The sequence below is a fragment of the Quercus robur genome, chromosome 8, assembly GCF_932294415.1.
Source record: "Quercus robur chromosome 8, dhQueRobu3.1, whole genome shotgun sequence".
Taxonomy (NCBI): domain Eukaryota; kingdom Viridiplantae; phylum Streptophyta; class Magnoliopsida; order Fagales; family Fagaceae; genus Quercus; species Quercus robur.
In genome coordinates, this window is record NC_065541.1 from 64,911,002 (window position 1) to 64,938,337 (window position 27,336).

Consider the following 27,336-nt stretch of genomic DNA (forward strand, 5'->3'; position numbering starts at 1 on the left):
TTAATGTTCTCCACACGGTAATCTCTATTTTATTTTTTACTTCTCCTAACAACCTCTTTGTTTTCCAATCAACGATTACTAATTGACGTTTGGTTTTTTTTTTTTTTTTCTTTATCTACTCTTTATTACTCTGTATTGGTTTTTTTTCTATACCATCTCTCTCTCTCTCTCTCCATTGGCAACCTATCGTTTTCCAAAATTTGATGATGATTCTATGACATTAAATATGCATTATTAGTTTTTTTTTTTTTTTTTAATTTAGTGTTTCTAACTTGATTTGTTTTGTATTTCATTCTTCCTTTGATGCATTGGGTGTGAGAATGAGTGTTTCCCTATCATTACTCCACTTAATGTGGACAATTTTATTTATTTAATTTAGGCAAAATATTATATTTAAAATTTTTAAAAATAAAAAAGGAGTGGAAATATAAATAATTTAATGATATATATGGGGGATGTGGTTGAATTTAAATGTTAAATAAAATGATATGAGAAAAAAAAATACATAGCAATAAACACTAACTTATCCAAATAATTCTATGTAATATAATAATAGTACATTCTTATATACTATTTTTAATTATTTATAATGAAATATGATAATATTTAACAATCAAAGACATAAAAAAATAAATAAAAAAACTTAAAACACAAAGCTAAATCCCATAAACCAAAATAGAGCTCTAAAGAATACAAAAATTTATCAGGCTAAAATAGAGATGCAAGAAAAATAAAAATAAAAATCTACCAAAAAATTGAGGGAGAAAGAGTGGGATATAACCACTTTTTTGTGAGATAAAATTATGTAAAGAATAGAAGAGTGAATGATAAATTTATACTAAGAGGATGATAATATAAAAAAACAAAATAAAGGAAGATAAAAGGAAAGAGGAAGAGTGATATCAAGGTAGAATTTTTGGGGAGATGAAAAGGTAAATAGAATGAGAAAGGTTGAAGAAAGTGTAAATGTTAAAAAAAAAAATGAGTACAATTTGATGAGCACAATTTTCTTTTATTTGAATTTAAGTAAAATATTACATTTTTTATTTTTTAAAACAAAAAGAGAGAGAAAATATAAATAATTTAATGATAAGGAGGATGTGGTTGAATTTCAATATTGAGTAAAATGGAAGAGAAGAAAAAAATAAGAAAAATTAAAAGATATAATAATAAACACTAAATTATCCAAATTATGCTATGTAATGGAATACTATTTTATTTTTATTTACTATCTTTAATTTTTTATAATGTAATCGGATAAAATTTAACAATCAAAGAGCATAATAATAATAATAACTTAAAACACAAAACTAAATCGTATCAACATAAATTAGAGTTCTTAAAAATACAAAATTTTATCAACCTAAAGCGAAGATGCAATAAAAAATAAAAATCCACCAAAACATTGAGAGAGAGAGAGAGAGAGAGAGAGAGAGAGAGAGAGAGAACCTTTTTGTGAGAGAAAACTATGCAAAGAATGGAAAAGAGTGACAAATTTATAGTAAGAGGGAAGGGATAATAAGAGACAAATAAAGGAAGATGAAGAGAAGGATGAATAGCAATATTAAAGTAGAGGGTAGTGGGGAGATGAAAAGGTGAGGGAAGAAAAAAGGTTGAAGAAAATGTAAATATTTAAAAAAAAAATAAGTGAATGTAAAAAAAAAAATTATAGGAAAATTGGAAATAAAAAAGAAATATATATAGATGTTAAAATCGACAAAGATGAATATGTAAAGTCAATAATCTATTTATATATATATATTTGTAAAAATAATAGGAATAAATATTAATTATATATAGATGTTAAAACCGACAAAGATGAATATGTAAAGTCAATAATCTATATAAATATATATATTTGTAAAAAAAAAAAAAAGGAATAAATATTAATTATGTGGCGAATGACGTGGTGATGAGGTGGCGCAACAGGAGCTCAGCAGCTATAAATGCCACGCTTCAGCTTTTAGTAATATATTGATTTCTAATGTAATTTGATGATATTTCAAATTTTTTAACAATATCTATTAGAATATTTTAAAATATAAACAGAATTTAAAAGATTTTACCTGGAGCAGCATAACCAATAGATCCCTTTATTACAATTGAACTAGTTTGCTTTTGAGAAGAATCATCAGTTGAGAGGAGCCTTGCTAAGCCAAAATCGCTTACATGAGCAACCATATCATTATCAAGAAGAACATTGCTGGGCTTTAAATCACAATGAATGATTGGTGGCACGGAATGATTGTGAAGATAATTTAATGCAGAAGCAACATCAATTGCAACATTTAGTCTTTGAAGAAGGCTTAAGTCTCGTGATTGATCTTCGCTGTCTATCTCTGGATGCAACCAAATATCTAGACTCCCATTTGTCATGAATTCAAAGACTAGAGCTTTGAATTGATTTCCACCATAATCCATGCTAGAGCAACATGTTAATATCTTGACAAGATTCCGATGCCGGATATTTCTTAAGACATTACACTCGGCCATAAAGCTCTTGGAAGCGCCCTTGTGTTGAAGGTTAAGGACCTTCACAGCAATAAATGTTTCTTCTGGATGAAGAACTCCTTTATATACAGAGCCAAAACTGCCAGAGCCAATTAAATTGCTCAAAGAAAATCCACTAGTCGCTTGATAGAGTTGTTTGTATGAAACACTTGGGAGGAGGTTTGTTGTTGAAACCATAGAAGATGCTTTCTTTTTTGAATTTTTCATCCAATAAAGAACAAGAAAGGATGAAAACAAAATGAAAAATAGAACAATGGAAACAATAATAATTGCTAGTTTGAAGCCAACAGAGTTTCTTGGTTTCATAACTTTTACAAAGCATTTTGGTAACTGCAATTTTGGTATAGCACCACAAAGTTTACTATTTCCAATCAATGATATCGCACTTATGTTTTTGAAAACTCCTTCAATTGGTACCTCACCCTCAAAATTATTGAATGAAAGATTCAAATTTTCTAAAAGAGGAAGCTTCTCTAAACCCTTTGGAATGGATCCTGATAGGTTATTTTGTGAAACATCTAGACGTTGAAGAGATTTCAAAGAAGTCATAGATGATGGTATGGCTCCTTCAAAGGAATTCCCTTGCAGGTAAAGGCTTTCCAAGGTCAAACAATTTCCTATAGATGAAGGAACTTCACCAAACAAATGATTGTTGGAGACATCCAATTCAATCATATTTTTCAAATTACCAACTTCAAATGGTAGTATGCCCGTAAACAAGTTGTGTGACAAATTGAGGAGAACTAGTGGAAGGGAAGAACTACCAAAAAGCTGCTGGGGTATGGATCCATTTAGGTTATTTTGTGAAACGACTAAGAACTGCAAATTTTGACAATTTACAATGCTTGGAGGTATGGTTCCTTCCAATTTGTTTTCATGTAAATCAAGTTTGAACAAGTGAGTAAGGTTGCCTATGAAAGTTGGTATTTCTCCAGACAACTTGTTTCCACTTAATGCCAATAGTTGCATTTTTTGAAACCCCCCAAAACTAGTCGGAATGATGCCCATGAAGTGATTATCATCTAAGCCCAAGACAATTAAGTTGACAAGATTCTCAAATGATGTGGGAATAGTTCCAAATAATTCATTGCCTCCAAAATATAATTCAGTGAGTTGGGTGGACAAGTTGGCTATAGAATTGAGCAAAACACATCGGAATTGGTTTGTACTTAAATCCACCGTGTTCAGTTTGCTACAGTTTGTTAAAGATGTTAAGAAATGGAGGCTCTTTCCTAGGTAATTGTCACTCAAATCTAGCAAGAAAAGATATGGTAGATTTTGCAAATTTGTTGGAACCGGTCCCAAAAATTTGTTTTTGCCTAAATCAATATTTTGAAGCTGAGTTGCATTGCATAATGAAGTAGGGATTGATCCAGAGAACTCATTTCCAGCAAAAAGAAGATTTTGGAGATTAGGAAAATTGAGGCCTATGTTGGCTGGGAGTGTGCCATTAAGTTGGTTGTTTGAAACTGAAAAGGTTTGAAGAGATGACACATTGTAAAGAGAGGAAGGGATCGTACCTGATAATTTATTCATGAAAATTGAGAAAAATTCTAAGCCTTTTAATTGGCCTATGGCCTCTGGAATATTTCCCACAAAATTATTGTACGCTGCAGCGAAAGTTGTGAGAGAAGAAAGATTACCTAGAGAAGGTGGGATCCCTCCTGCCAAATTGTTTATGGGAAGTTGAAGCTTTTTGAGTTTCATTAAAGAACCTAACTCCACTGGAATTTTCCCTATAAGCTTATTCACATAAAGATTTATGAACCTGAGATTGGAGCAGTTGGACAAGCTAAATGGTATTTCCCCTTCCAACGAGTTATTGTTAAGATCTAGTTGTTGCAGTCGGAACAAATGACCGATTTCTTGTGGAATTTTGCCATAGAAACTATTATTTTGGAGGTTGATGAACCTAAGAAAAGTGAGGTTTCCAATATCAGGTGATATGGATCCACGTAACTTATAGCCCTCTAGGTTCAAGGCCGTGACTCTTTGGTGCCTGCGGCCGCATGTGATTCCATGCCAGTTGTAGAAGTGCATTGAGTCATTCCATGAGCTCAATATGTTATATGGATCATGAGGTACAGATTCTTTGAATTTGAGCAAAGCCAAATGATCAGTCTCGTTTGTTGGAGTGGTGGCAGTAATGGCCACAAGTTGCAAGCAAAGGAGACTACTTGCAGAGAAGAGAAGAATCACACGAAGGTACATTAAGCGAAATGCGTAAAAATTGGTTTGGTGAAGCGTCATTTGGTTTGGAATTTGGAAAAGCAGGAAGCTGGTGAAATATTTGGTGTCTGGCAACCAAGGATGCACGGACGCGGCTCCCAGGCCGGCGCACCCACATCCGACGCGGCGGGACGTGGCGACGCGGGAGGGACGCCGCAAACCGCGCGTCGTGCCTCGTCGCGCCACGTGGCGGAACCCGACTCGGGCTGACGCGGGCCGACGCGGCCCAAATCGGGCCGACTCGGTCCGTATCGGCCTGTATCAGCCGAAACGGCCGAGTCAGGCCGAAATTCAAAAAAAAAAAAAAAAAAAGGTGCAAACGCACCGTTTGACTTAAGGTCTTAACCTAAATACCCAGACCCCTCAGACCCTCACACTTTGTCCAAAACTCCTCTCTCACTCCGTCCCTCATCTCCTTTCTGCCTTCTCTGTGTGCTCCGTCCCTCATCTCTGTGTGCTCCGTCCATAGTGAGTGCTGTGTGCACACTGCATTTGCTTCAGCCTTTAGGTGTGCTCTCTCTACTCTTTTCTTGAATTTTTATTCTTTGTTCTTTACGATTTCTCTCTTTCAAATTGCTTAGAAATAAATTTGTGAATCTGAAAATTTATGTGCTTGACTACTTGCTGTGTTTTTTTGCTTATTTTTTCAATTCTTGTGGCAGTTAAAGGGTTTTGTTAACCTATGATTTGTGATTTGTGGTTTGTGGGAGTTAAAGGGTTCTGTGTTATAAAACATATATTATAAAAATATTTTTAATAATTTTTTAATCGCCGAGTCCTGCCGCACCCGCACCCACCTTTTTCAAAAATTGCCGAGTCCCGCACCCGCACCCGAGTCCCGAAACGCACCCGTGCTTCATAGCTGGCAACCAAGTGGAATGGAGGCTTTTAATCCCTTGGGGTCACTGCATATGCACTTACATTGAAAAAAAAAATCCCTTGTCCCCCTAAGATAGAATGGCATTATATGAGGAGACTTGACCTTAAGTCTTTCTAATTTGTCTCTTCCTAATTTTAATTAATCATCAACATCAAATTTATGTCAAAATCATTTGTGGCAATATCAAACATATATTAATAAGATAGAATGGCATTATATGAGGAAACTTGACCTTAAGTCTTTCTAATTTGTCTCTTCCTAATTTCAATTAATCATCCACAGCAAATTTATGTCAAAATCATTTGTGGCAATATGCATTATATGAGGAGACTTGACTTTAAGTCTTTCTAATTTGTCTCTTCCTACTTTTAATTAATCATCGACAGCAAATTTATGTCAAAATCACTTGTGGCAATATCAAACATTTATTAATAAGATAGAATGGCATTATATGAGGAGACTTGACCTTAAGTCTTTCTAATTTGTCTCTTCCTAATTTTAGTTAATCATCAACATCAAATTTCAATAGAAATTCAGTTTGTAAATATATAGTGGCTGTAAGCCTGTAACATCACCCAAAATTTAAATATATTGCGTTAGGTGTCAAGCATGGTGTAAGATTATCCTGGTCCATACATTCGTTGTGGAAAATGGCAAAATGCAAAGTGACAAATAGAGCAGATTGCACAGTGTCATTCACCGTGGAAAATTATCTTGATCCAAAATTCAAACCATTTGAAAAAGGCAACGGGGCAAACAAGGGAGGACTAGCGAAGTATCAAACACGATGGAGATTATCTGGTCTCCCAAACTTCGGATGTGGAACTGCTACAATGGTAAGGTACACGTAGATACTAAATAGTTTAAAAAGTTGTCACTGATTGATTTTTCTTTTTCTTTTTTCCTTTTTTACAATTCAATAGTTAATGAGAGAAATTTGAATCATGGACTAGAAAGCACGAACACAGGTACATATAAGACACATCGATAAAAATTATAACATGACAAGGCGGGTACAATACCAATATGAAATGGGTACAACACAGGCAGGGCACCTCAAAATGAAGTGTTCATGCTTCCTAGATCATGGATATCTTCGTTAAAAATACCAGGTGGTACCAAACTATCAACTAATTAAACTATGAGGTTATTGGAGTATATTAAACATTCTTAACTCTTTTGTAAATTGAATAACTGAAGGGCAAAATAAGGATTTCATCAATAAGTTAACAAGCAAATTAAGAACACTGTGACTTAACCCATGACACGTTAGCATACAAAAATACAACTTGAGCAAAATAGGATTTCATAATATATATGTTATGCTTATTGGGTACCACAAAATTCAAAAATGATATTTTCATTTCTATATAACCTTAGGGGGTCATTGTGTTTCTTTATACCTCGCAGAGATTGGTGTAATGAGAAATTCAAACAAGATGAAGAGGAAGAACAAAGTATATGTGGATAGTCATTTCAATAGCAACGTAGTGGTTTGAAAGAATTTTCCTTTAAATTGGTTTGGAGGTAAACTTTGTCCATGTTTAAATGGGTAATTCAAGAGCAAAATAAAGACTTCACCGTAGATGTTATTACTGTCATTTCCTTATACTTAAAGGATGGATGTTGGTATAACACCCCAAAAAAAAAAAAAAAACACCCTATGTTTAAGAGAAACTTGGAATATCTATTATTCGAACATTCAAATACAGAGGGAGTATTCCAGCAACAACAACAAAAATACAGAGAGAGTACACACAAATACACGCATATAGCACACCAGAAAAAGAAGTCATGAGAGCACGTGTCACGTACCAACGCCAAGTCTTTACTCAACAGGGGTAACAAGGAGATTCCACTGATCTCTTCAGGTAGTTATTGCTCCTAGAATTCAAGTAAAAATGAGTTATGTTCTATGATTGTAAATAAATCATGATACCAGAAAAAAGAACACCTTTTGCGTGAGAGTGTGAGACCATTAAAAAAACAAAATGAAAATTAAAGTACCTTATCTATTAGGGTTCTGGGTCTTAATAACCGAAAAAATTTAGTGAGGGCGAATATATATCAAAAAAGTTATAAAAAAACATTCTTGTGTTTGTGACAAAATAATTGGAACAAAGAAAGAAAACATAATGGCTGCAAAATTATATTATGAGATCATTGTTATGCAATTTTACTTGAGTAGATTCAAATTTGATACATAGCAGTACCTCAACTTGGATTCTTTTAGCGAAGACCATCTTTGCGGATCCTGGAGCCAAGAAAAGCGTTTTTTATCAAATTTAATTCCCTGTTAACTTCCTCCATATTCTTTCTTTCTTTTGGTAACTCCACTAAACAAGCAAGCCCAATGTCAAGGATTGGGACTAAACACTTATGCACACTGGCGTCTATTTGGCATGGATTCGCACCACAATGAGTTTCTTCATCTACTTGAATTTCATGTTCATTATTATCTTCTCTAGCCATTGTTATTGCTGGTGTTTCTTCAACTTCTCTTGGGAGAAGGATTGGGTCTACAATCTGAACAAGTCTTTTTGGTAATGCCATCTTAGTAAAATTATGGAGATTAAGATCATCTTTAAACATTTTGTCAGTGGGTCTCTTTCCCAGGAACATCTCTAGCAAAAATATCCCATAACTATACAAGTCCCCCTCTATTGAAGCCTCACCACCCATGCCATACTCTGCACATTATGTTTTTTTTTTTTTTTTTTTTTTTTGAGATAGTCTACAAATTATGTTATGTAAGGAGATTTTGCAATTCTTGTTTATAATGAGATTTGGGATTTAAGAAGAGTGCAAATTTATTGGATTCATAAAAAAAGAAGATGTTAAACTAATTAAGGAAAAACATGATAATAGATGTCATGCTTTCAAAATTTCAAGATAAAAAAAAAATGATAATTTGTACATCTATCTATAATATCAATCTATCTATAATCTATATCTATATCTATCTATATAATACTAAAAGCTGAAGCGTAGCATTTAATATTGCTACGTTCACATTGAGCCACATCAGCAGCCACATCATTACCCTTCTTTTTTCTAATTTTTTTTCATAATTTTAATATACTATTAAAAAGAAATTATTCTCAACCCTATCTCCACTTTAAAGCCTAATCTTTATACATTACGGTTAATGCTGACCACCGTAAAGCCCCAACCAAGCTAAATAGTCTTTAATTCTAACCCCCTCCCCCCCACCTCTGTCTTCTGGTCTTTCAGGCTTACACAAAACTTCACAACTTCAGCTTTCTAACTGCCTTCCTGTCTTTCACGATTTCAAAACTTCACAACTTCAGCTTTCTAACGCCAAACTCTCTCTTCCCTCCTTGGTCTCTTCCTCTCCTCATTTAACTGAATCACTTCTTTATACCTATTCAATTGCCACCATATTAGGTACACATAATCCCTTCCTTTTGTAATTAATATTTTGCTATTCTTTCAACTAATTGAGCATTAATTCGGACCTTCTTCAAATCTGCCTTGATTAGTGGTGATTCTTCCTATTCTTAATCAAGAGGTTTTTCAAAATGTTCAATTGTTGCCAATTGGAAATAGAACACCCACTGCTTTATTCTTTCTATTTATATCTGCAATCTCTCTTCCTCCATAGATAAAGAGCCTATCAGCCTAACCTCTGCCATTGCAGAATCCAATCCTTCCCACCAAGGAACCCCCACAAAATTATCAGATTTGAAGCCATGGATATTTGTCGTGAGGTTCCCAACAAACAAACAGACCAAAAGCAAAAAAAAAAAAAAAAAAAACAAACAAACAAAAACAAAAACAAAAGCTTTTAGAATCAAAGCCCTTGAATGTCCAAACCAAAACGTGTTAAAGAAGTCCTTGAACAATCTGTAAACATGGTTTTGAAACCTAGGCCGGACTGTACGGTCCAACTGGGTTAACTGTGAACCATTCACCAAAACGATTCTTTTAACCCATAAAACCTCCCTATGCAAGAAAATCAGTGAAACCACCCTATCACAGGTTCAGATCAGAGTTTTTTTTTTTTTTTTTTTTTTTTTTGGGTACTTCAGCCATTGTTGAAGCTTCAACCATCTTGAGATGCTGTCAAACCATGAGGTTGCATCACTATTTCTTCTTATTCTTCTCCATTGTTGAAGCTTCAACCATCTTGAGATGCTGTCAAACCATGAGGTTGCATCACTATTTCTTCTTATTCTTCTTCTCTGTCTCTGTCTCTCTCGCTCTCGCTGCGTTTTCGCCATTTTTGCAGGTCTTCTAGGCTTGACTATCACAGTGAAGGTCAAGTTGTTACAGACAATGGACGGACAAACCAATGCTTAGGCAAGCTTAGTTGTCATCCACTTGTACCTATTGGTGCAAACACAATAATAATGGAAATAACACAAAGAGAAACTGAATAATACTTTTGAATATTATTGATGTAAAGAAAGGAAATACACAACACTATTTGGACTGAGGCACGGCACTTGCTCTCTTTAAGGAGATTCAAGCCCTTGGTTGGCTAAACTTTGTAACCGGTGCAGACCTTCTCTGACTTGTCTCCCACAGGATACAACAGCCCAACAAGTGTTGTATGGCTAAAACAACCTTTGCACAAAGTGTTCAAGCCCAAAGTTCCACCAGAAAGAACACCGTTCTTTGCCAAGAACCTCTCTTTTTTTCTTTTCTTTTTTTGTATATTGTATATTGCAGTAATGGTGAGATAAGGTCCAATTTTGATACCTCCACCCTTCACCTCCCCCTTGCGCACGTATCTAGCCCAATATCTGAAACAATTCATGTTAACCCATTAATCACCACAATTAAAAAGAATAAAATAGTCTCTCTCATTTTCAATGTGGGATTAAACATTTTCACAATTCCTCATCTTCCATATTCACTCCCACATCTTTACAATTATGTTGTAACATTTATTCATTTTAATTATTTAATATTAAAATGCCCTAACAGTACCAAATGCTTGCAAGCCTTTAGGCTTTAACCCCTCATTTCTTTCTTGGCTTGGGCTTGTGTTTGCACTTTGTACTGTACTTGATCAATTAACAGACGGACAAACTAATGTCAGCCCCTCTCAGTTTTTGTATTTTTTTTTAAAAAAAATTTCATATATACTAAATGGGGTTGGGCATAATAAAAAAAAGTATTGGGTAATCAAATGGGCTAAATATGATTTAAGATAATTTAGATGAAGACTTGCGTAGAATATTGATCCCTAACAAAAAGTTTAAGGATATTAATTTCATATATATATATATATATATATCGATTGATTGAGAAACTCAATATTTATTTATATTTGATTATGATTTAATATTACTTATTTGTCTTATGAATGTTATGATATGAAAAATACACTTGAAATATAAATATTTATATTTCAGCCAATTTTTATATTTTTACTAATTTAATATTTTTTATTTTTTAAATAATTATTAAATTAATTATAACGTCATCACGGTATGACCTCAGTTCAACCTTAGTTCAATCGTAAAAACCTTGAACTTTTCATTTTTACAATTCTTTAAACGGTCCAAGTTTCAAAACCATGTCTATAAATGATAATGTCATAGACAATCTTTACCCACTTGGTGTCACAAATCTTATTTGGTCCCTCAAGACATTGTCTTTGCTTGAATATATGTCATTGGTATAACAAATCGAAAAGCAAATTATGGAGAGTGTTAGGTTTTAAATATTTAGAACAATTGGCAAATTGTGAACAAAAACTTATCTAGATATAGATCTTAGAGTCTATAGGTATTATTAGACAATGTTCAAGGTGATTCAAGTCAAGATTCAAGAACATACAAGTTGCAGGAAGAAGATTTCATAATCTATCTGGTTCGACCGATCAAGAGACAGGCTCGACTGATCGAAAGTCGTATTTGCAGAATTTTAATTAAGCCCAAACAACAGTTCAAGCCTATTAAGGATTAGGGTTTCAAATCTACTTCTCCCAGTATATAAAGGAAACCCTAAGCACGTTTTTATAAGGCTTTTTAGAGAGAGAAGAGAGTGCCACTTTTGTATTTAGGGTTTTGTTCCTAAAAAACTCTCTCATATCTTCTACCGGTGTTATTACTGGAAGAATCTCAAGATCCGGTATTATAAAAGTTGCTGCCTTCTCTAGTCATCAAAGGTGTTGATAATCTAAACCTTCAAGGGTGGTCTTGGAGTCACAAACAGGAGAGTTTGTGTTGCTAAACCTTTGAGTGGGATCTCAAAGTCCCAAACATGGGTGTTTGTGTTTTGCAAAGGCCAAGGAAAGAAGTAGTCCGTGGACTCGGAGCTATCATGGGGTCGTGGTAGTAAGTTTTCTACTGGTGGGTAGCAATAGAATGTTAGTGTTCTAAATTCTATTGTACAAACTTCAATTCTTTCATAGTGGATTTGCTTTTTACCTTGAAGATAGCTAGGTTAAATCCTCCTTAGGTTTTTATCGGTTTGGTTTCCTGGGTCATCATATCTTTGTGTTCTTTATATTCCGCACTTTACGTTGATATGATTATATGATTGTGTTAACCTAGATCTGAAATTTGGACTAAGTTATCACTTGGCTATTTAATTAGGTTAATCCAATTGTATTTTAAGGGGTCTAAAAACGTACAGAGAGAGATCACAACTTTTCTTTTCTTTGTTTCTCATCAAAAAAGTATATGGGAAAATGGATTTTTTTTTTCCAAATTTGGTTGGTTGTGGTTGGGAAGGATTATTAAGAGTTGGAGTTGTTTGGTTGTGGTGGACGAAGCTCCAGTAAATTTTGGAAACCTTTCTACAAGATTATTTATGAACCACACAGAAAGTTAAATTAATTGACAATTAAAAAAAAAAGGATGAATACAAAGTTATTTGAACAACCATCTAAAAAACTTTAGTTTTGCCTCTTCCTCATTAAAAAAATAAAATAAAATAACTTACATTGGAGGCTTGGAGGTTTTTTTTTTTTTTTTTTTTTTTTTAGAATCAAATCAGCATGTTGTATTAAAACAAATAAACAAAACTAGCCAAAATCGGTTAAAAGAATAGAGTTTATGTGTGTTGGAACATCCTCCATCGACATCATAAGACATGACTAACATGTTTAATAAGGTTATGAACAACTAAGTTACCATGTCTATAAATATGAGAAAAGCAAACGGAAGAAAAAGAAGCCGACAAAATTTTGGCTTCGGCCTCATGTCACAACTAGGCTACTCCTTCCCACAAATCAATAACCCACTAAAACACATTCACTATTCATTTTACCGGTTCATTAGTTCTAGTGGACAATGGCATTTTACTTGATGTGGTTCATATTTGTTTGCTAACAAAATACTCCTTTTTTTTGCTTTTATTTTTTATAAATGCTACTTCTACAATATTTTCTCAACACATTTTATAACAAAACATATGCTGAAAGTTCAAAAACATGTATAAACACCCTTGAACGTTTAGACCCCCAATTTACAAATTAACCAATTCAAGCTTTATGTCAAACAACTAGTGTGCGGAAAATGAACATAAGCTATAAACAGAATAGGAAAACAATCTAAGCCAATTATAAATCACATCCACAGCAGAAAATAAAAGGCAAAGATAAAGGGAAGAGAGATGCAAACACAAGGACAACACACGATGTGTTATCGAAGAGGAAACCGAAGCCCTCGGCGTAAAACCTCTCCGTCGCCCTCCAAGCGGTCAATAATCCACTAGAAAATGTAGTTGGGATACATGAACAGCAATAGACCCTCCAAGCCTAATCTACCCGATGTACCTAAGCCCTCCAAGCTTCTTGCTCCAACGAGGTTGCGCCGAACCTTTTTCTTTTCTAACTTACCGGATTCCGCTACTAAACCATAGCATCAACCAATGAAGATTGGTTTCTTCCTAACTGCTTCCCAGAACTCCAAACAACTGTCTCACAGTGATGATGATGGTGAGAACCAGGTTTGGTATAATGCCTCTCAAGGTTTTGACAATGGAGAGGAAGAGAGTTGAGGAATTTGAAGAGACTCTAAGGTAGGGATTGTGGGTGAAACAATCTTGTTTTTCTTTAGGGTTTCTCTCTCAAAATTCTCTCTGGAAGCTCTCTTTCAATCGTGGGTAAAAGGGGTATTTATACTGGAGTTGGAGAGGAATGCGAAACGTCAGGTTTTACAAAACAGGGGTGGCTCGCGGCTTGACCTCGCGGCTTGACTAAGTCGCGAGATCCAGTCGCGAGTTAACCGCATGGCCAGTTGTCCTGTTTTGTCCTGTAGTGCTCCAGCTAGCATGACTGTTCATCTTCCAGCATGCTTGGCACGTGTGCTGCTTCTAGCGGCTTGCAGCCGCGAGTCACCCGCGAGTCCCAGCCGCGAGTCTCTGTTTTCTTGCACACTTTTGAGCAATCTTCACTCTATCTCACTCACTACCCTTACAACAAACCCACCTAAATACAGGGTTACTAAATGCTGAATTACAAGCAAATTTGGCACGGAATAAAGCCAATTAGATGGTTGAATAAATTCAACCTTACAATCTCCCCCTTTGGCTATTCCGTGACAAAACCCTAAAACAGACTCTAGACTTAACATGTGAGTTGGGAACAGTTGAACAAAACTCACTCACACCTAACTCTAGAAGCTGTGAAGCACTTGAATCATATAACATAATACTCCTGAAACACAACAATACACCATGATCATTGTAAGCAGAAAATTATAAATGCATATGAAACAGGCAATATGTGATCAAGCATAGATGGAGTTAATAAACAAACAATGGCTTGATCAACCAAGTGAACACCACAAGGTAGTGATCACAATGCTCATTCACACTTGGAATGAACACAAAGACATACAAGTTAACAAGCACAAGGCAAGACACTTGTATGCTCAACACTCAACCAATGCATAACACACAAGGCATATGCATCTAGGAACAATCCTACAAGGGCACAAGAGTGACAGTACATAAACCAAAATGCAGAACATTTAGATTAAAGTACTGATTTCAACATAGCATAAAGGCTGCATAAAGCAAGGTACATACCATAAAGCCTACAAACTATGCATAAAACATTAACCCTAAAAACTTACAAAAGCACATGGGTACAAAACACATTATATTGAATAAAAACTTAAACAATATAAACTAAAAGTGCTTAAAGTTTCTCTCCTTCAAAATGATGAGAAGCTGTGATGCACTTGGAACATATATACTTGTAACCTGAAACACTTGCACAAAACACATTAGACCCTCAAGGTAAAGCAAGTAATAAAAGGACAAGTATAATGTAACAAACAAATTGTGATCAAGTAAACATGATGTAAAACATATGAGCAACTTGATCAAACACCAAAACAGTCATATAGAAATGACTACAATAATCACATAGCAAAGCAATTGATCATCCGAACATGCATTCAATGAAGCACAATAGCATAAGGAAGTATGCATGTCCAAAACAAAAACATGATGCGAAGAGAACCACAAAACATAACTCAAAGCACCATAAAGCCTGCGCTTGTTCAAAACAAAGTTTTCTTATTATCTCAATGTCTTTTCCCCCTTGGTATATGCATCTCCCCTATGGAATATCTCTCCCCCTATAAATGTGCATGAGAAATAGAATTTCTCCCCCTAAGGATGTGCACAAGAGTCATATAGAAATGACAAAATACTCCGAAATATTCTCTAGAGTATACTCTCCCCCTTTTTGTCAGGAATAGACAAAGGGTCAAGAAGAAACGAGGGCAAGAGATAAAGTAATGAACAATGATAATGATGCATGAGGGATGTGAGATGAATGAGAAAATGAAGCTCAAACCTAAGACAAAGTAACATGCTACAAAGCATAAGGTAAACATGACAAGCTAGGATGAAACAACAAGGTCAAGACCAATGCATGACAAGGGTAGCAAAGGTGTGTGCAAGAGGTGGCTAAGTGCAATGTATGACCAAAGCATGAAAAATGCACATGTGGGGCAAAGTGTGTTAAAATACACAACCAATGAACCAAACATGTTCCCAATGAGGAAACATGAGAAACCCCAAAGTTTGGTACTCATCGGAGTCCAAACAAGCGAGAAAATGTCTAAGAGGCATTTTATCAAACACCTAGCATGCACACTATGAACAAAAATGTGAAACAATGCATGAACATCATGAAATCCACCCTTAATACATGATCTTTCTGCCACAAGGGGCCAACATCCAATGCATATCAACAAAAGAAACCAATCCCATGAAGAAAATTGACAAAAAATAAGTTTTCCCAACCCCTATGATGAAAATCCCAACCAAGAGCACAAAACTCTCCAAAACATAATCTAAGGATCAAAATCAATGAAAAGAGTTTATAATTACCTTAGAGATGTTAATGGATTGAAAAACCATTCAAATTGGTTGGGTTTTGATGTAAAAATATTGAAAGAGGGGTTTTAGAGAGGATGGGAGAGGTTTAAAACAAGTTTCCCACGAAAAAGCTCTTTAAAAAGCTGATTCTGGGCGACTCGCGACTGGCGAGTCGCGAGCCAAGTCGCGAGTGAGCCGCGAAACCTCTCTGTATGAACTCGCGGCTTAAACTCGCAGCTTGCAAGCCGCCAAACCGAGTAGCCAAAACTAGCAGCTTGCTGGCAGCTCACGCAAGTAGCCAAAATGAGTGGCCAAAAAATCTGACACTTGTTTTTCAAACCAGAACATGTTTAAACATTGAAAAACAAAGTAAGCACTAAACATAAACACAAAAAGTGATAAAAATAACTTCCAAAAACATATAAAATGATCAAAAATATTTTTGGATTGAACCATATATGATTGAGCACACACACATCACATTTAGACAAGTAGAATCTAACAAATGAATGAGACATTCATTGAACATTAGGCATGTGTGTTGTGTGTGTGTATCAAATGTGGAATAGTCCTTAGTCTAGAGTGAAGTTTCAATGATCAATTCAATCAAGTCATACACAACTAGTGCTAAGTCAAGTGGTCTATCTCAATTATAGAAATGAACATATATGACCTCCCACAAGAAAATGATTACATATGATGAAGCTTTTCATTTGGCTTCTTTACAATTCATAACATTTGATCATTTTGAATCAAAACATCTCATTTTGAGATCGATGCCTGAAATTTGTGATATTTCAATTTGATGAACAAGCCTTTGGCTTTTTGGGCATCATACAATTTCATTTAAGTCGCTTTCCCTTTTTCCTAGTCGAATACTAGTATGTGCGACGGCTTTTGCAGCTCATTATCTCTTTTCATTTTGAGATTTACATTTATTGAGCTCTTTAAGCAATAAAAATAAAAGAGTGGGAAGAGATATAAGCACAAGTCTACGCATGTATCAAAACCAACATGACTATTGACTAATCATTCATGACAAGCTTGAAGATCGATTTACAACAATCACACAAAGATGTCAAGATTTTTCCCACAAAGATATAAGTGCAAAAATAACAAGCTAAGCTCGTAAATGCACAAAGCCATTTGTACAAAGGTACAAGGCCAAACTCACATGTGATATGTGCTCAAACATATACGATCAAACTTTTTGAATTTTTCACTTTTTATGTGGTTTTGGATTTTTTACTCACACAAAACTGAAATATAAAAGTAAGATCAAAACAAAAACAAAGCAATGCATATAAAGATATGCATGATGCACAAATGCATGACAATGAAGCATCTAATGCATGAAGGGTCCTACAAAGATCGAAAGAATTAGATCAAGGACCAAAGGAGTAAAAGCTCAACCATAGGAACCCTTCCTCATCCAAACAGAACAATTGTTTGGAATGAGTGTCTCATGAGAAGTGAGACGAGGGTTGGAAGAATGAGAACCGGAGATGCACATAGACAAGGAGTTAAGAGCATTAAACACTTTCTTTAACAACATGTTATTATCACTCAAATCCGGTTTATCCTTTTTAGCACAACTTCCAAGAAGCTCAAGTTTTTTTTTTTTTTTTTATTCTTTTAAAAGCATGAAACTTAGAGCATTGAGGTCTTAGATGACCAAAGGCACCACAATGGTGACACACAATGTGTTTAGGTCCACTAGGCGTTTTGGGAAGGGATCTAGCAATATGATTTTGTTCCATCTTCAACTTATGACATTGAGGTCTTATATGACCAATCACACCACAATGGTGGCAAGTTGGAACAAACTTAGATCCATCCAAAACCTTAGGTTGAGACCTAAACGAAGGTTTTGACTTAACAGTCTTTCTCTCCACCTTTTGATTTCTTTTATGTGGAGGAATGTACGCCGATTTGTCCTTTAAGGTAGAACACACACTAGGCACAAAATCGGGTACTACAACATGATTGCAACAAATATTATCATCCATTTTATCAATATGTTCAGCAATCAAACACTTGGCATGCATCTTAAGAGATTCATTTTCAGATTTAAGATCATCAACAAGTTTGTTAGACAAAACAAGTTTAGCATCCAAGTCCTTATTTAAACATTCAAACTCTTTCAGCTTTTCAAGAGAAATTTCAGCAAGTTTTTTATATTTCTCAACCAATTTGTTGGATTCATTGAGCTTAGCAATCAAATCATCCTTTTCACAAAATAACTTGCTCAAATTCTTTTGAAACTTCTTAGCATTTTTTTTCAAGAGTTTGTCAACAACACCCATGGATTCAAATAACATGTCATCACACTTATGAGGATTAACACTCATAGAGGCATTTTCACAAACATGTGGCATGTTACATTCATCACCAACCAAATCATGCAAAGAGGCATACAAAGCACAATCCATGGCAAATAAACATAAGGGGTCAAGGATCACACTTAGGTATTTAAACAACAAGTGTACCCGCTCTGATACCAAGTGAAAGTTCAAAAACGTGTATAAACACCCTTGAACGTTTAGACCCCCAATTTACAAATTAACCAATTCAAGCTTTATGTCAAACAACTAGTGTGCGGAAAATGAACATAAGCTATAAACAGAATAGGAAAACAATCTAAACCAATTATAAATCACATCCATAGCAGAAAATAAAAGGCAAAGATAAAGGGAAGAGAGATGCAAACACAAGGACAACACACGATGTGTTATCGAAGAGGAAACCGAAGCTCTCGGCGTAAAACCTCTCCGCCGCCCTCCAAGCGGTCAATAATCCACTAGAAAATGTAGTTGGGATACATGAACAGCAATAGACCCTCCAAGCCTAATCTACCCGATGTACCTAAGCCCTCCAAGCTTCTTGCTCCAACGAGGTTGCGCCGAACCTTTTTCTTTTCTAGCTTACCGGATTCCGCTACTAAATAATAGCATCAACCAATGAAGATTGGTTCCTTCCTAACTGCTTCCCAGAACTCCAAACAACTGTCTCACAGTGATGATGATGGTGAGAACCAGGTTTGTTATAATGCCTCTCAAGGTTTTGACAATGGAGAGGAAGAGAGTTGAGGAATTTGAAGAGACTCTAAGGTAGGGATTGTGGGTGAAACAATCTTGTTTTTCTTTAGGGTTTCTCTCTCAAAATTCTCTCTGGAAGCTCTCTTTCAATCGTGGGAAAAAGGGGTATTTATACTGGAGTTGGAGAGGAATGCGAAACGTCAGGTTTTACAAAACAGGGGTGGCTCGCGGCTTGACCTCGCGGCTTGACTACGTTGCGAGATCCAGTCGCGAGTTAACCGCATGGCCAGTTGTCCTGTTTTGTCCTGTAGTGCTCCAGCTAGCATGACTGTTCATCTTCCAGCATGCTTAGCACGTGTGCTGCTTCTGGAGGCTTGCAGCCGCGAGTCACCCGCGAGTCCCAGCCGCGAGTCTCTGTTTTCTTGCACACTCTTGAGCAATCTTCACTCTATCTCACTCACTACCCTTACAACAAACCCACCTAAATACAGGGTTACTAAATGCTGAATTACAAGCAAATTTGGCACGGAATAAAGCCAATTAGATGGTTGAATAAATTCAACCTTACATATGCAGTAAGTTTTTATTAGTTCTAATTTGAATCTACAACTTAAATTATGTTTTTGCCCACTCATAACAACCTATCACTTAGGATTTCTTGTAAAAGTGTTGTGAAAATATAATGGACATAACATTTCTTTCTCTCTTTTTTTCCCCAGTTACAACTTATTCTTACCCCACTTATTGCCAAAATAACTTTAACTGTTTACTAGCCTAAAATATCTTTAAACTTTACAGTGCTAAAAAACAAAAGCTTAAATATTAAGTGAGCCCAACAACTGCAAATCTTGTTTCTCCTCATCTTAAAACTGGACATTGCACTAGCCTTTTTTTCAAAGCCACCTATTATGCAAGTTTTGGCATTATTTTTAGAGATAGTCAATTCTCCTATTATAGTCCATACTAAATTAATTCCTTGCCAAGGAAACCCATTGTGGATGGCTGTCATGCTCTATTGAGTGTTACACTCCTGTCACAAACTATGGATTAGGGATTTGATTGTGGAGCTTGCCAACTCAGAGTTGCTGGCATCAATTGGGTTGCATGAATTATGCTTGAATGAGATTTCGGATGTGTTAGAACAAATTCATGTTTTTTTGTGAAATAGGCAGGACATATATCCTATAGGACAGTTTCTAGACTGTGTAAGCGCAAGCGTTGGAGTTTTATCACTTTTGAATTTTTTTATTAAAAAAAACTATTTAGAATGTTTCATAAATATTTCATTTTTGGAATTTTCCTGTGCATCACACGGGTTAGCGACTAGTACATTATAAAAGTTGGATCCCTCAAACTGGTGGATACACAAAATGGTGACACGTGTCTCATTCACAATGCAAAAAATAATAACACATTCCAAACGCCACGTGGTAAACAACTATTGGTACATGTCACTTCTCAAACGCCATGTGGCATACCACTATTGGCATGTGTCAATCATTTTGCTATGTGTCACCAATAAATAAAGAAACTTAAATTTTCACTATCAATTCCACCATTTTAATAAAAATCTCATTTATTGAAGGTGAATTTTGACAAATTCATTATTAGATTACATTTTTTTTCTTATATCCTTTATGCTTGCAAACATTCTAGAATATCAATGTTCAACATGCAACAACTATATTATCAATCAAATATTTAAATTTCAAATTTTTGTAGTCTAAAATTATGCATTAAAATAATTTTATACATCAAATAGTAAATAACATCTGATTAGCACAAAATTTGACACGTGTGTTAAGAATATAAAAAACATCCAATAATTAGATTTTCAAAATATATAGTCATGTTAATTTAATTAGTGATAGTTATTGGTTACAACCAAGTTTCTAACCAAATTTTGTCCCAAAAGAAAATCATAGCTCCTATTATTATGCATTACTTGGACGTTTTTTTGTTGACAACTTGTTCTAAAAGTAAGATATGTACATGAATAAGGTACACAAAATTGTAGCATAGATTTGTTTTGGGAGCAGCTATACCATATTTGACATGGCCGATCGGTAATGTTGTTCTAGTCACGTTGTTTAAGCGTTGTGAAAATACGTATGGGTAAAAAAATGTTGTGAAAATACATGTTGTGTTGTTTAAATAACGAAACCTGTAATTTAAACAACACAACCAAACAGGAAATAAACAACCACATAAGTGTTGAGGAATTACCCAACCCAAATAATCTAACGTGGATAAATTAAACTCGGGTAAACTTAACCCTCCAACTAACCCAAGGTAAACAAAATTTGACCCAATTCTCCTCAACCTCACTCACGCCTAAACAGAATCTTTTCAAGCAGTAAATTGGATGCCACAACTACCTTCGCTAGCTGTGGGTTCTCATTTTCTCAGCAAACTCATCTCTCTGGCCAAATAAGTCCTCTTTTTCTTAATTTTCTGATTCTTTGATTGTGTGTAATTTGTTGGCCAAGACGCTTCCCTTCTTCCTTGTTCACGACATGGTTGTCAAAATCCCAATCAGGATCCTACGATCCTACAATTTTACGATCCCACCTACTCAAAACAATCCAGATCTTTCAAGAATCTTTGCTATCGTTTAGGATCGGTAGAATTGTACGATTCTAACAATTTAGGATCGGTAGAATCGTACAATTCTAACGATCCCAAACAACCTTGGTTTCTTGTAATCTTCTTTAACTTGACAGAAAGCTCAGTTGAACCCAAATGAAAAATAAAATCCTAATAGACCAAGTTTTTCCACTCTAATGTAGAGAGAGTGTCAATTGGACCCAAATAAAAAATATCCCAATTGAGTGTCACGTTTTGAGGTTTTTGGCTTCTTTAAATGATGCTTATAAATGGATGTAGTGATGTATGATAATTATATCAATGAATGTATAATTTATGTGATTATTTAACATGCCAATGTGTATTTTTTATTTTTTTTCTCAAATAATGTAGAATCTTACAATCCACGATCCCACCTACCTCCTGCGATCCTACGTAAGATCCCGATTTTGACAACCTTGGTTCACGATCTTATTAATTCATGCATATAACATGCTTGATAAATTGCCCCAATAACTAGATTGAGTAAAAAAAAACTTATTGTTATGCATTTTAAATTACTGGGTAGGGACATAAGTTGATTCTATATTTGACTATGCTAGGCTATGTCCATTTTATTGTAGAGTACATCACATGTAGGTGCTACTAAGAGTAGGACAGCTAACACGCAAAATAGTCAAACACAACTATACATTATTTTTTTAGAAACCCTACACAAGTATACATTATAATTCTGTTGATATGATGGAGATATATGATTTTTATATGTCTTATAGATTATATTTTTATGTTTCTTTGAACCATGTTAAAGAGCTGCTGTTATGTTTCCTTGGATAGTTTTAATGATTTTCTCCCTGCCCCTTCATGGTACTCATTCTACCCCATTGGATAGTTAGAGAACTAATGTGATGCAATCTCTCTCATTATTTGATTTCCATAAGAGAAAGAATATGTGCTACAGGAATGAGAATTTTTATTGTTTAGTCATTACTTGGGTTTTGAGTTTTGCTAAGTTCTTGATACTATAAAAATATCTTTTTATCTATTTAAACTAGAGCAAAGGGTGTGATTTTAGACCTTTAACAATAGAATATTCTAAAAATCAAAAAAGTCGGTTAGATTTAACTGAGGGAGTAACGGAATGGGGGTATTTGCTTATTTACAAAACATAGAGGGGAAATTGATTGGTTCCAAAGAAATGGGGGGAATTGTGATCTACCCAAAACATAGAGGGGGAAATGTGCTTTTTCCCCAATCATGTTTAAAGCTTTTCTTACTTTGAATTTTTTATTTATAAAATAAATTGTTTGTGTGTATGCGTGTTTCTAGTACGTAGTGCGAGAGAGGGTGTTATGTTGATAGTACAAGGTTATTGGCTAAAAATAAAAATCAATATGTTTCAAACAAATTTTTTAACAATAACTATTAGGATATGTTAAAATTTAAACAAAATTTGAAAGACATTACATGGGGCAGCATAACCAATAGATCCCTTTATTCCAATTGTACTAATTTGCTTTTGAGAAGAATCATCAGTTGAGAGGAGCCTTGCTAAGCTAAAATCGCTTACATGAGCAACCATATCATTATCAAGAAGAACATTGCTGGGCTTTAAATCACAATGAATGATTGGTGGCATAGAATGGTTGTGAAGATAATTTAATACAAAAGCAACATCAATTGCAACATTTAGTCTTTGAAGAAGGTTTAAGTCTCGTGATTGATTTTCATTGTCTATCTCCGGATGCAACCATAAATCTAAACTCCCATTTGTCATGAATTCAAAGACTAGAGCTTTGAATTGATTTCCAGCATAATCCATGCTAGAGCAATATGTTAATATCTTAACAAGATTCCTAAGCCGGATATTTCTTAAGACATTTCATTCGGCCATAAAGCTCTTGGAAGCAGCCTTGTGTTGAAGGTTAAGGACCTTCATAGCAATTAATTTTTCTTCAGGATGAAGAACTCCTTTATATACAGAGCCAAAACTACTAGATCCAATTAAATTATCTTGAGAAAATCCATTAGTTGCCTGATTGAGCATTCCATAGGAAACATTTGGGAGGAGGTCTATTGTTGAGACCATAGAAGATGAATTATTTTTTGATTTTTTCCTCCAATAACAAACAAAAAAGAATGAAATCGTGAGGTAAAATAGGACATTAAATATGATTGCAATTTTTAGGTTGAAAGCAAGGGACTTTCTTGATTTCCTGGCTTTGATAGGACATGCAGGCAACTGCAATTCTAGTACACCCCCACAAAGTGTAGTATTTCTGATCACTGATATTGCACTTGCATTCCTAAAAATTCCTTCAGTTGGTACCTTACCATCAATATCATTGAACGAGAGATTCAAACTTTGTAAAAAATGAAGCTTTTCTAAACCCTTAGGAATCAATCCTGATAGGTTATTTCTTGAAACATCTAGATGCTGAAGGCCTCTCAAGGAAGCCATAGATGAAGGTATGGAGCCTTCAAAGGAATTCCCTTGCAGGCTAATATATTCCAAGTTCAAACAACTCCCTATGGAACTAGGAATGATCCCAATCAAATTATTTGCTAAGACATCCAAATAGTAAATATTTTTCATACTGTTTACCTTAGGGAGTTCCCCTGTAAATGAGTTGCGTGACAAATCAAGAATCAAAAGTGAGGAAATACCAATAAGCTGCTGGGGTATAGATCCATTAAGTTTATTTTGTGAAATGTATAAGTTTTGCAACTTTTGACAATTTACAATACTTGGAGGTATGGTTCCTCCTAATCTGTTTCGTTCTAAAGCGGCTTCAAACAACTTAGTCAGGTTGCCTATGGAGGCTGGTATTTCACCTGATAATTTGTTTCCCATCAAACCTACTACTTCCATCTTCTGAAGCCTCCCAAAACTAGTGGGAATGATGCCTGTGAAGTTATTATCATTTAAGATCAAGACAGTTAAGTTGACAAAATTCCCTAATGATGTAGGTATAATTCCAGATATATCATTGAATGCCAAAGATAAACATGTGAGTTGGGTTGACAAGTTGGATATAGAATTGGGCAGAACACCTCCAAATTGGTTTGTAGCTAAATCCAAATATTGAAGTTTACTGTAGTTTGTCAAAGATGTTAAGAAACGAAAGCCCCTTCCTAGATAATTTTCTCTCAAATTTAGCTTGAAAAGATCCAGTAGATTTCCCAAATTTGTTGGAATTGATCCCAAAAGATTGTTCCCACCTATATCAATTACTCGAAGTTGAGTTGCATTGCATAATGAAGTCACTACAAGAAAACTGAGCATTTGCGGCGGGTACAAAAACCGCCGCTATAGGTCACCTATTGCGGCGAATTTTTGGCCCACTGCAATAGACCTGTTTTAGCGGCATATAGCTTAGATATAGCGGCGGGTCACTGACCCGCCGCAATAGCTCAAGTATTTTGCGGCGTACTATAGCGGCGGGCCAATGACCTGCCGCAATAAACCTGTTTTAGCGGCATTAATCTTAGATATAGCGGCGGGTCAGTGACCCGCCGCAATAGACATTTAAATTTTCCACTATTTTTTCGTCTTCCCATTTAAAGATCAAATAGTAAATTACACCCGATTGACATGAAACTTGGCGTGCATGTTAAAAACATATAGAAAATGTGATCCAACGGTTGAATTTTCAAAATTTGAATTCAACAATAAGTTATTGGTTGGTGTAACATTTTTTAGAGTTACATCAAGTGTAACTAGAACCCAACGATATATTTCTTAATTCAATGCGAATTTTGACAAATTTACCGTTAGATTACATTATTTTCATATATTTTTCATGCATACAAATTTCCAAGGTGATCAAAGATTAATACTCATGTCATCAATCAATTATTTAAATTCAAGTTTTTGTAATTTAAAATAACGCATAAACGATGAGTTAAAAGATCAAATGGTAAATTACACCCGATTGGCATGAAAATTGGCATGCACGTTAAGAACATATAGAAAATGTGATCCAACGGTTGGATTTTCAAAATATGAATTCAACAATAAGTTATTAGTTTGTGTGACATTTTTTAGAGTTACATCAAGTGTAACTTGAACCCAATCTTATATTTCTTAATTCGATGTGAATTTTGACAAATCTACCGTTAGATTACATTATCTTTATATATTTTTCATACTTACAAAATTTCAAGGTGATCAAATATTAATAGCTATGTCATCAATCAATTGTTTTAATTCAAGTTTTCGTAGTTTAAAATAACGCATAAAAGATAAGTTTAAAGATCAAAGGGTAAATTACATCCGATTGGCATGAAAATTGGCATGCACGTTAAGAACATATAGAAAATGTGATCCAACGGTTGGATTTTCAAAATATGAATTCAACATTAAGTTATTAGTTTGTGTGACATTTTTTAGAGTTACATCAAGTGTAACTTGAATCCAACGCTATATTTCTTAATTCGATGTGAATTTTGATAAATCTACCGTTAGATTACATTATCTTCATATATTTTTCATGCTTACAAAATTTCAAGGTGATCAAAGATTAATAGCTATGTCATCAATCAATTGTTTTAATTCAAGTTTTCGTAGTTTAAAATAACGCATAAAAGATAAGTTTAAAGATCAAAGGGTAAATTACATCCGATTGGCATGAAAATTAGCATGCACGTTAAGAACATATAGAAAATGTGATCCAACGGTTGGATTTTCAAAATATGAATTCAACATTAAGTTATTAGTTTGTGTGACATTTTTTAAAGTTACATCAAGTGTAACTTGAACCCAATCTTATATTTCTTAATTCGATGTGAATTTTGAAAAATTTACCGTTAGATTACATTATCTTCATATATTTTTCATGCTTACAAAATTTCAAGGTGATCAAAGATTAATAGCTATGTCATCAATCAATTGTTTTAATTCAAGTTTTCGTAGTTCAAAATAACGCATAAAAGATAAGTTTAAAGATCAAAGGGTAAATTACATCCGATTGGCAAGAAAATTGGCATGCACGTTAAGAACATATAGAAAATGTGATCCAACGGTTGGATTTTCAAAATATGAATTCAACAATAAGTTATTAGTTTGTGTGACATTTTTTAGAGTTACATCAAGTGTAACTTGAATCCAACGCTATATTTCTTAATTCGATGTGAATTTTGATAAATCTACCGTTAGATTACATTATCTTCATATATTTTTCGTGCTTACAAAATTTCAAGGTGATCAAAGATTAATAGCTATGCCATCAATCATATGTTTTAATTCAAGTTTTCGTAGTTTAAAATAACGCATAAAAGATGAGTTTAAAGATCAAATGGTAAATTACATCCGATTGGCATGAAAATTGGCATGCACGTTAAGAACATATAGAAAATGTGATCCAACGGTTGGATTTTCAAAATATGAATTCAACAATAAGTTATTAGTTTGTGTGACATTTTTTAGAGTTACATCAAGTGTAACTTGAACCCAATCTTATATTTCTTAATTCGATGTGAATTTTGACAAATCTACCGTTAGATTAAATTATCTTTATATATTTTTCAAGCTTACAAAATTTCAAGGTGATCAAAGATTAATAGCTATGTCATCAATCAATTGTTTTAATTCAAGTTTTCGTAGTTTAAAATAATGCATAAAAGATGAGTTTAAAGATCAAAGGGTAAATTACATCCGATTGGCAAGAATATTGGCATGCACGTTAAGAACATATAGAAAATGTGATCCAACGGTTGGATTTTCAAAATATGAATTCAAAAATAAGTTATTAGTTTGTGTGACATTTTTTAGAG

The 27,336-nt window shown here is 34.4% G+C and overlaps 1 protein-coding gene and 1 pseudogene across 1 annotated transcript; both read right to left on the reverse strand.

Moving 5' to 3' along the window:
- Positions 1 to 1,875: 1,875 nt before the first annotated feature.
- LOC126697703 (LRR receptor-like serine/threonine-protein kinase EFR) lies at positions 1,876 to 4,787 on the reverse strand. Its single transcript, XM_050394783.1, has one exon. The coding sequence runs from the start codon at positions 4,759 to 4,761 to the stop codon at positions 2,053 to 2,055; it is 2,709 nt and encodes a 902-aa protein (XP_050250740.1). The 5' UTR covers positions 4,762 to 4,787; the 3' UTR covers positions 1,876 to 2,052.
- Positions 4,788 to 7,841: 3,054 nt separating this feature from the next.
- LOC126696635 (probable LRR receptor-like serine/threonine-protein kinase At3g47570) lies at positions 7,842 to 24,847 on the reverse strand (annotated as a pseudogene).
- Positions 24,848 to 27,336: the final 2,489 nt, after the last annotated feature.

What these genes read in the sequence shown, in the direction of transcription:
- LOC126697703 (XM_050394783.1), bottom strand. Translation starts at nt 4,761, where the DNA reads ATGACGCTTCACCAAACCAATTTTTACGCATTTCGCTTAATGTACCTT.